Here is an 11,221-nt window from a genome sequence, read left to right as displayed (position 1 = left end):
TAAAGAAAAAATTACAAACAATGAGAAGTGTTCCGGGAATAACCCATGGGGGCCCCTGGTTTGACTCGAGTCCGATCCTGGTCCCTCCCGCAAGTCCGGTCAGCCACAACCACAATCTCGATTGACCCGGTTCCATTCGGCCACTCGGCCACACAGCAGCGCAGCTCTGCTCACTCGGCCACGACATCTCAGCACTGCCATTCGGCCCCCATTCGGCCGTAACCTTAGCCGAATCCCCATTCGGCCACATCTCTTGCCGAATCCTCATTCGGCTGCAGCCCTCATTCGGCCGCAGCCCTAAGCCGAATCCTCACTCGGCCCTATCCTAAGCCGAATCCCCACTCGGCCAGGTCATCGCCGAAATTCTCATTCGTCTAGCTACACGCCGGATCCTCCCAGCCGGCAGGAGCTTCGCCGGATCCTTCCAGCCGACAGGAGCTTCGCGGATCCTTCCAGCCGGCAGGAGCTTCGCCGGATCCTTCCAGCCAGCAGGAGTCTCGCCCGATCCTTCCATCCGGCAGGAGCCTCGCCGGATCCTTCCATCCGGCAGGAGCCTCGCCGGATCCTTCCATCCGGCAACAGCCTGCCGAATCCTCTCACTCAGCCACAACCTCCGCCGAGTCCTCTTTCGGCCCTAGCCCACGTGCCGAATCCTCCATCCGGCGGCAGCCTGTTGAGTCCTCCATCCGGCAGTAGCCTGCCGAATACTCCATCCGGCAGCAGCCTGTCGAATCCTCCATCCGGCAGCAGCCTGCCGAATCCTCCATCCGGCAGCAGCCTGCCGAGTCCTCCATCCGGCAGCAGCCTGCCGAGTCCTCCATCCGGCAGCAGCCTGCCGAGTCCTCCATCCGGCAGCAGCCTGCCGAATCCTCCATCCGGCAGCAGCCTGCCGAATCCTCCATCCGGCATAAGCCTGCCGAATCCTCCTCCCCAGGCCGAATCCGAGTCCTCAGCAGACTCGCCGCCCTGGCATGTCCCATCATGTTCTCTGACAAGTCCACGCCCCATTTAATTAATGCTATTTCTCTGCGGCTTGCCCCGCTGCACACTTAGATAGTGACAAGATATTACTTTACCGGGGATGGGACAAGGAACTCGATTGTTCCTGCCACCTCATTAATCACGATGGGACGTCCCTTAATGATGACGTGACCCGTGCGCACGCTCATCCCCTCTCTTAAAAGACCACTCCCGCGGCAGGTGAAAGGCTCTCCGAACTCTCTCAACTTTTACACGCTCAAGTTCTCCTTCTACTGTTCATCTTCTTCTCCGTTTTCTCCACTGACTTGAGCGTCGGAGTGGTCGCGCCGAGGCACCCCCCTGGCCTTCCTACTCACATTCCCTGTGTTCGCAGGCCATCCCAGAAGCTCTCATCAACTCCGACGAAGGCTCAGGCGACTGGGAAGCCTTCATCGCCCTCAGTGTCATCTACTGTCCCTGGGCCCCTGAAGCTTGTCCTGTTCTCCACCAGCTCCGACGAAGCTCCAGAAGCTCCTGAAGTTCCTGTCGCCCTCAGCTCCCCTACTGTTCCGTTCCTACGGCGAGGAAGATCTGGTCCGAAGGTCCTCAAAGTTCTCCCAGCTCTCTTCTTCTCCTCCCCTCCTCCTACTGTTCAACTTCTACGGCGGGGAAGGTCCAGGTCCAGACGCACTTCTCAACCGGAACAAGAAGCAACAAAAAAACCAGTCCATGTCTTGCTTTTAGATCCACAAGATATAATACATAAGTGATGACGATGCAACAGACTCCATTTTCACATAAAGAAACTGGTAAAGAACTAACCTACTCATGTTACGTTAGCCAAGATTAAGGCAGACTTTACATGCATCAGGATGCTAACCTACTCATGTTTTCATGCCTTTTACTTTACCATGATCTCGTTTGGCCAGTCCTATATACTAAAATATTTTGCTTTTGCTTTTCTTTGTTCTTTTTTGATGATTGCTTTTGGTCCAGAATATAATTTATGTACTACATATTTGTAATTTAGTGAGCTGATGAGAATTGTCGGTTGTTCTCTTCAATAGGAACAAGATACATTTTCAATAAAAATAAATATACTGAGAAAGGGATGCAGAATCCTGAAGATAATCTAGTGCGCTAAATTATCATCCATGTCCCACAAGTCAACAGGGATGTGACAATATTTAAACATAACCAACTCCCAACATATTTAAATAAGTTAAAGGTCATAGTTTAATCCAAGAGGAGTTAATTTAAATAAGTTAAAGGTCATAGTTTAATCAAAAACGCAAAAAACACATTTAAAAGGGGAGTTAATTAATTAAAAGTCTTAAAATTTTAAAACATCGATCTATACAAGTCTTTGATTTACTTTAAATTAATACCAATTATTTTTAAATTGTTTCAGTAATATTATATTGATCATGTCATGTTCACCTTTAAAATTATTTTTTTTTAATTAATTTTTTGGTTTCCAAGCTCTAGATGAGAATTCATCAGTAATTGCCCCAAATTTTTAGGACACCTCCAATCGAAAGATTTGGAAAATGAAGCTAAAATAAACAACTAAAAACTAACTAGAAGAAAGCATGTTATATCATTTCAGCCTAGAGATTTGTAACACATCATACCAAATTACTACAAACATTCTGGCTTATAAATGACTTCTGAAACTATCTAAGAGGAATTTTTAGACTTAGATTATTTAATTAGTTCAATTTGGTTATGACACTTTTAGATTGTATTTGATAGGTTGTAGCTTAAGAAGGGTCTGTTTATATTTCGCCATCCTACAAATAGCTAATGGATATATTTTCACCCTGAGATAGCATTTTGGGTGTGTGGAATTATCTAAAAAATCACTAAGCTAATAGAGATTAAGATTAAAGAGAAATTGAATTGCAACATTTTCAGCTTATAAACTTAGTAAGAGTCAATTTGATTTATTCTAACCTCTGAGTGCCTTGTGGAATATATTTTAACCCTGGAATGGTATTCCAACCAATGATCAACATGTGAAATTATCCAAGAGAAATTATTCATTCTACTTTAGAATCAAACTACTGTGATAAATAAAATTGAGGATCTTCACATTATAACTTCTGAAGAGTCAATTTATAACAACCCATGAGCGTCTTGCAGAATAAGTGTTACTCTTGGATGACATTTTGGCCTATGATCCACATGTGGAATTATATATCTAAGAGGAATATTCTTTAGACTGATAAAAGATCATACTAGCAAGTAAAATTTAATTATGACATCTTCTGGTTACGTTGTAGCTTATGACATCTTCTGGTTACGTTGTAGCTTATGACATCTTCTCAGAGAAACAACAAAATCCTATTAGAGAATTGGATTAGGTTGTGGAATTTTTGGTTCTTGCTTGTGAAGATGTCAACAACTTATTCTTTATTGTGACCCATGAGTCACTTATGTAATAAATATGTCCAAAGGATAAATATTTTATTTCGCTCACCAACCAACACATGGAGCACTACCAAAAAAGAATAAGGAATAAGAGTTTCAATGAATTTGATTTTCCTTAAAAAAAGGGAAAGTGTTTCGAAAGAAGACAACATTAATGGCTTACAAGGAAGGAACCGAACTTCACTAGATTCCCTAAAAATAAAATAATGCATAAAATATAAACTATATATATATATATAATTGTGATTTACCACTATACTTTGGCCTTTACACTACAAACTTTCTCGACAATGTTTTCCAGCTTGACCTCCTCCATCTGGCCTCAGTCACATGGCACCGCCACCGCCACCGGACTCCTCGGCGCTGCCGTTTCCCTCCTCTTGACCGCCTGCCTCTTATGGATTCTCAGGCGACGGGGCAAACAGCTGCCCCCAGGCCCGACCCCGTGGCCCCTCGTGGGCAGCCTCATCCCGTTGCTCCGGCACCGGCCTCACTTCCGGTGGGTCGTCGCTGCGGCGGAAGGCAGGGACATCACTTGCATACGCCTGGCGCGCGCCCACGTCGTCGTCGTCAATTCGCCGGAGCTGGCGTGCGAGTTCCTGAAGAGGCACGACGCCAACTTCGCATCGCGGCCTCTCACGGTGGCCACCGAGCACTCCAGCCGCAACTTCCTGTCGGTGATCTTCAGCCCGCTGGGCCCGCAGTGGAAGAAGATGCGGCGCGTGATCGCGTCCGAGGTGCTGAGCAGCGCGAGGTTGCGCTGGCTGGCGTCAGCGCGGGCCGAGGAGGCCGACCACCTCACTCGGTATCTGCGCAACCTGTGCACCGCCGGAGCCGGATCTGGAGGCCTCGTCGACATTCGGCTGGCGACGAGGTACTACAGCGGGAACGTGATCAGGCGGATGATCTTCGGGGCGAGGCACTTCGGGGCCGGCGGCCCGCACCAGGGCCCCGGCGAGGAGGAGGTGGAGCACGTGGAGGCGGCGTTCTCGATGCTTTCGATGGTCTACTCCTTTTGCCCGTCGGACTTCGTGCCGTGGCTGAGGTGCCTGGATTTGGAAGGCCACGAGAGGATGTCCGAGCAGGCGACGAGCACCATCTACAAGTACCATGATCCGATCATCGACGAAAGGATCGAGAAGTGGAGGAGCGGAGAAAAGGAGGAGGTGGAAGACCTTCTCGACGTCATGATCTCCCTCGCCGACGACTCCGGCGAGCCGATTCTCAGCAGTGAAGAAATTAAAGCTCAATGCGCAGTAAGTCAACGATATATTATTTTTTTATTCTTATTATTTTATCATGAATAATATATTGTTTTAAAGGAAATTAAATTTGAATTATTTTATAGCGCTTTGATGAGGAATTATTAAGAAAAAAAGAAATCATTTTTTGGGAATTATAAGATATTGTTTAGGACACCGAAATAGGGTACTTTTTATACTCCTACAAACTCTTTAGCTTATCTTAATAAATGAGTTGGGAAAAAGTTTATTATTTTTAGAATTGAATCATAATTTAGTTCAATCATTTTTACAATATTAATACAATACCAAGTAAGCTTTCTAATCAAGTTTTTTTTATTGTTCCTATGGCCGCATGTATTTGTCATGGCTTCGTATAATCTTGTATTTATATCATGCATCTCTGATGGTTTTTATGTTTTGTCTTGTCTATCATCTTTATGAGTGTAATCGAACTGAATCGAACACTAAAAGATCCAAGCTCAACTCGATTGATTTTTCCTTAAGCTAAACGAGCTATATATATATATATATATATAATATATTCATGGGCTTCTAAACGAATATGTTTGTGAGTTCACGAATTAAATACTATTAAATTTAAACTTAGTTTGATAATGTTTTCAAATTTAAAATCACACTGAATTCAGCTCGTTACTTAATCGAATGAGCTCGAATAATTTTTTTTTTTAATTGAGACCTAAATAGTTTGGGAATGATTTGACTCTTTAATATACTTAATCATCTTATATGTTTGAATATTTATATTAATAGTTTCATCTCTACTACTCTCATATTTTATTTAAGATTCAATTATATATAATATAATATAGTAGATGTAATTATCATTTTATAAAATTAATTATGAAATTTTTATTATTTATTTATTTATTTTTTTGTGCAGGATTTCATGTATGCCGCTGTGGACAATGCCTCCAACACAGCAGAGTGGTTGTTGGCACACTTGCTGGGACAACCTGACATCATGCGAAAAGCCGTTGAGGAGTTGGATCGGGTGGTCGGCAAGGAGCGGTTAGTAGTCGAATCCGACTTTGCTCGACTCCCCTACGTGAAGGCATGCGCTCGTGAGGCCCTCCGTCTCCACCCGGTGGCAGCCTTCAACCCCCCTCACGTAGCTATCGACGACGCGGTCGTTTCCAACTACTTCATCCCCAAGGGGAGCATGGTGTTGTTGGGTCGAGCTGCACTCGGGCGAAACCCCAAGGTCTGGGATGATCCGACCTGGTTCCATCCGAGCAGACACTTGATGGATGGACACCAAGTGGTGGAGCTAGCAGAGCCAGATCTCCGAATGATATCGTTTAGCACCGGGCGTCGACAATGCATGGGAGCTCTACTTGGCACGATGATGACCTACATGTTGATCGGAAGGGTGCTTCAAGCATTCGAGTGGAGCTTACCCGCCGGCGAGACTAGCATCGACCTCTCGGAGGAAAGGATGAGCCTCTTCAAAGCCAAACCTCTAATGGCTTGTGCAAAGATTCGATTGCCAGATTTGTTAGAGAATCTATGAGCAAATTTAGACAAAAGAAGTTCATTAGCTTAGAAAAGGAAAATAAACTGAAGGACAAAATAAAACTATGATCCATGAACTCATATCTGATTGACTACTGTAAGTTCCCTTTAAACTTAATCATCTCATATTTTGTGATTTGCATCAAGAACTATCTTATCAAATCATTTAATTGCATCTACAATACTTAGAGTCAAATCTTTTGGAAATCACCATTGAGACCTGGTATCCATTACCCGCAAGGTGTTAATTTCTTGTTGCCGGCGCCACGAGGATTTTCGTCTTTCCAGTCGTCCCATGCTCTTGCCTTTTTTATATCTGCGTCGTCGTCCTCATCTGTCGGCGCAGTGATATCCTTGTGCCATGATGAGTTTGCTTCCTCCGTGATCCTCGCATTCCTCTCCTGCCATTTCTTCATCATCTCCATTTCGCGCAATCCAGCTTCCTCTATACTCATTGTCGGTAATCTATTCAAAAAAAGAGTTAGACGGGGTTACGGAACAAGCATTTAGCAGTCCAGACTGCGTGTCTAGCGCGACGAGAATTTGCAGTCAAACAGCAAGCATCAGAGTCAAAATAAGAACATCACTATGTAAGATAACAGCTAATGATTGAAAAACAAATTTCCAACATCATGTGTCGCGAGTAGTAAAATCAATATATACTTGAGAAACAACAAAGCGTAAACGTGGAGTTCGACAATAAATATATTAAAGAGCATTTACCTGTGACCAGGTTGGAAGACATGTGCTTGCGTTCTTTCCCTCTCACTTGTTAGTCTTCCACCGACGAGACTTGCTGGTCCAAAAATCATCGGTTGGTGTTTGTGTTCATGTGCTTGTGAAAGCTGTGCCCTGCCCTCAATGACATCCTGAGCAAAGGTAGCACAGGTGATAGGCATCGCTGGCTTCGAAAAAGCCACTCGATTTACTGCATTCCTATGCCAAGTTTCAGCTCTTTTAGTTCGTTCGTCAAGCATCTCTCGAGCAAACTCTTCTCCTCCCTGTAAAGTTGCATTTAAACCTTTGAATCATCAGGTTTGTTTTTGCCAACTAGAACAAGAAATAACACAGCGAAATAAGATGATATAAAAGCTCAAAATTCATCGATAAACTTGGTACCAATAGAAAGAACATGGAACGTCCAAGATATGAAATAATAAAATAAAGATAGTAGTGCAGGTGTTCTGTGTGACTCAGGAACATGACTTGGGAATGACAGAGATTAGCGATGCATGTGATAAGCATAACTACAGGATTTAAAGGACAAGTGAATCAAGGAGTGTAGAAGTGGCATCCAAAACCAAGACCAGAAATATCAAACTGAAAAGCTTATCAAAGCAAACTCATAAGCAAATTGATCATTTCAGTTTGGTACAAAAGCTTATCAACTTCAGATTTGGTTCAGTTTATATATGAAGATTTCAACTATACTGATTTTGTTTAAAATGTTATTTCTCTAGTAATTTACTTATAAATCAGCTGCTGTTGCGGTGCTTGGCCCTAAAGAAGAGAGCATCGTATCATTTAATCAGTAATTGTGTGGAATCAAAATTTAATTTCATGATATATAATAAAATCACACAATTAATTTCTGGTCCCAAATTGACAAGCATGAAGACTGAAACTCGATATCAAAATCAACTTTATTTTCTTCAAAAATTAATCAAAATCAGTCATTTCAACAGATGAGAAAGTAAGTTTTCCAAAATAGAAATGTGTGATGTTGCATGATAAAGACGACACCAAGATCGAACACTGTTAGTGAACTGCAGACCTGATTCAATGTTACATGTAAAATAATGGTCTAAATATATAAAAGAATGTCATTGAATTGCTGCCTCGAATAAATGAAAGAAATGAGCACTGGATGATTTTACCTTTGACTGTCTCTCCTTCACCCCAATAAGCATTTCTTCTTCTTTCTTTAGCATGTCTAAGAGATCAAATGCCTGACAGAGAAGCAAAAAAAAAAAAAGAGCAACCGTTTAATATAAATAAAGAAAAAGAAATTTAACATAAATATACACTGGAATGTATACACATAAATAAACATCTTGGGTGTGAACAAACTGACCTTACAAATAGACAAGGAAATCATCATAATCCATGCCTGTAATATAGGCCAAAGCAAATAATTATAAGTTTCACCCAAAATGTGACAAACCAGATGTCATGCATTTTTCTTACACGAAAGTAAAATGATAAAAAAATTTGATAGTTCACTTTCCAAACCTCTCTTTCTTCCTCTCCATCATCATCAAGTACATCTTCCTCCCCAACTTCAACTGGTGAAGAGAGAGCTGCTGCCCTCAATGACCTACGACGCCTTTCTTTTTTTTCTTTAATCTCTTGCAGCTTTGCTTCTGCAGCTCTCTGCCGTTTGAATCGGGCGACCTAGTAATAATTTGATAAAGAAGAAATAAAACATCAGACAAATTGGAATCAAAACAGAGGGGTTCTACATCCATGTATAGACAATTAGTTATGTCACTTACAAGATGAAAGGAAAACAACCGGGTCAGAATTTCAATCCATTTGACATATCTAATATATGTTCTACCGCTAATAGACTTATCTGCTGTTTGAGGACAGAAATCAACAATAAATACACAGAGAATAAAATTTCAAACGAAATTTGTGCAAAAAGAAAGTGCAGGTGGTTAGGAGTTACACGGAAGGTCGAGACAAAGAGGCTCATCAAATACTAGCACAAGTAATTGTGAAAAAAAAATAAAGTGGAAAAAATGACACATTTCGAAATATCTAGAAAGAAGAAAACAAGGCACTGTCATAAATGTTCCCAAAACTTGCATTCTGCAACTCTTCAAAAGTTCAAAGCAGATAAAATGATACGTGAAAGCAACAATGGAAAAGCAAATGATTGACAAAAAGAGAATTTCAGAGGAATAGGAAACAAAGGCTGACAGATCATAAGTTTCTTTATGTGATAGTTAAGTGTGTGTTCATCTCTTTTTAGAGATAGTGAACATTCACCTTTTTTGCTCTTCGTGTTGCAAAATTATCTGGACCTCCTTGGCTAAAACTTTCCAGCTCATCTTCAGGAACAAGCTCCAAGGCTTCAGAAATTGAAATGAACTCCTTTGACACAGCAAGGAAAAGTGCATCAAAACATCAAATCAGACAAGTCTTACACTAGCAGATTAGGAGAAGCGTAGGAAACTGATGCTCTGACTAAAGGTTTGCTGATGAATTCTAGAGAATCAATGAATTAGGGGTTACCTTTAGGTGATCCTGAGAAATTTTAAGAACTTTTAGTCTGTCATCTTCAACAACCTTTTCTGTTAATTCTCCAATATAAAATGGAACCTAAAGAATGTATAAAGTCAATGCCACATGAGATACATTAGCTATTAAGGAAAAGAGTATAGGAACATCTACCAGTAAAATCACATGCTGCAGATAATGGGAACAAAAATGCATTGTCAATATTTTGGTATTCAAGGGTGACAATTAAAATTAAATAAAAAACACACATTTTCAACATGAGTGAAAAAGGTTTACATCACTAGAACTGCCTACCTCAGCTTGCATACTATGGCACTGCCAACATATAACCCACACGTTCTTGCTATGTCAAGGATGCAGTGCATGATTCTCACTGATCCATAAATTAGGGAAAGCATAGTGCATCAAATTGCATTGTAGATGCATGATTCAAAAAGGAGGTGCCAGACTATAATATCAAAAGGAATCAGTAATTGGAATCATAACAAATTGTGAAGGCGTTAAGTGTAAGCATGTTCAAAGAGTCCACCAACTTGCAACACACAAAAGAACACTCACTGTTCAAATTTCCAATGGTTTAAACCATAGTCCATTTCTGTACTATCTCAGTCATGCAACCACGACTATAGCCAATACAGTCAAACTGATAATACAAGTAAATCAGAATGTTGATTATGGCAACCTGCCAAAGCTTGCTACAATAATAATCCAAAACATTCTGACAGTAAAAAGAGATATTTTCAACTATTTTCAATAATGGATAAGGATAACCTAAAATGAAATGTGGAAAAACAAATAGGAACATATATAAGTCATCCCATCAAGGAGAAAAAGCAATAATGTGCAAGTCGTGATATATGCTCTGCTATGTTTCTGCTATGTTTCCTTGATAACTTGGAATGCAAAAGTTTATAGTGTTCTTTTTTATGTTCCTACTAAGTATTAACAAGGTACAATACTTCTGTGCAACTTGCATAGCCTTCAATATTTCTCCAGTTATTAATTGAAAAACGCAGGAGTTATAAATCATAGGCCATGTGGCATCGCTCGGATTCATCCATACTAAAACAAAGAAAGTATCGAATAACGACGGATTGGCAAGAACAAAAGGAACAGTTACCAACAAATACTTCAGATTGACCGTGCTAACATCGTCCTTTGTCTCATTGGACGAGAACAAACCCAATTTACTTATCATCTCATCGCAGCGCCGCAGCGCCTGAATCCCCTTACGTAGAACATCCTGCAGACTAAAATTCCAATCTTTTACCCAAAAATGCAATGACAAGCGTCTAACCTCAAAGATGAAAGAGAATTGCTAACAATAGAATCAATCTGACAAGACCATGTTAACAACAAATAAGTCTCAGGGAGGGAAACAGAAGAGGGACCTGATCAACGGAAGATTCGGATACCATGAGACGAATCTTCGAGGCCTCTTCGAACAGCGCCAGGAGAGGCATCTCATCCAGCTTCCATTCGCCCATCGAATAAAAGCGAAAGATATCGAACTATGTGGGCTGCGAACCCTAGAAATCCACAAATAGGAAGAGAAAAATAAATCAAATCTTGGTCGATTCGAGGTCGAGGGAAGAAGATAATAAATGCAACTTTGCATATTTCACCTTGACTGTTAAAGAATTGCGTAATTTGTTATCACGGAACATAACGGAACGCGACAACGTTATAGCGTTCGTTTAAAGGGCATAATCTTGTACCGTTCATTGATATGCCGTTTATAACGTCCTTTAAAGGATTGTAACAGAAAAGCAATAGCCCTGATATAATCCTTGAGCAAGGACTGT

The 11,221-nt window shown here is 41.2% G+C and overlaps 2 protein-coding genes across 2 annotated transcripts; one reads left to right on the top strand and one right to left on the bottom strand.

Annotated features, from left to right (window-relative positions):
- Positions 1–3,683: 3,683 nt before the first annotated feature.
- Positions 3,684–6,168, top strand: LOC141826146 (tyrosine N-monooxygenase-like). The gene is made up of 2 exons (XM_074713393.1): positions 3,684–4,649; positions 5,539–6,168. The coding sequence occupies exons 1-2, from the start codon at positions 3,684–3,686 to the stop codon at positions 6,166–6,168; spliced, it is 1,596 nt and encodes a 531-aa protein (XP_074569494.1).
- Positions 6,169–6,255: 87 nt separating this feature from the next.
- Positions 6,256–10,967, bottom strand: LOC141827480 (PP2A regulatory subunit TAP46-like). The gene is made up of 9 exons (XM_074714735.1): positions 10,808–10,967; positions 10,537–10,659; positions 9,411–9,497; positions 9,165–9,269; positions 8,403–8,564; positions 8,245–8,280; positions 8,048–8,119; positions 6,894–7,171; positions 6,256–6,635 (listed from the first exon to the last, which is right to left on the bottom strand). Exons 1-9 carry the CDS (start codon positions 10,901–10,903, stop codon positions 6,401–6,403), a joined length of 1,194 nt encoding a protein of 397 aa, XP_074570836.1. The 5' UTR covers positions 10,904–10,967; the 3' UTR covers positions 6,256–6,400.
- Positions 10,968–11,221: the final 254 nt, after the last annotated feature.

This window comes from Curcuma longa, chromosome 4 (genome assembly GCF_044706935.1).
Source record: "Curcuma longa cultivar G26 ecotype Majalengka, Jawa Barat chromosome 4, ITB_CL_G26_1.1, whole genome shotgun sequence".
Classification (NCBI taxonomy): Eukaryota; Viridiplantae; Streptophyta; class Magnoliopsida; order Zingiberales; family Zingiberaceae; genus Curcuma; species Curcuma longa.
Note: the sequence above shows the minus strand (reverse complement) of the source record. Positions and strands in the feature narration are given on the sequence as shown.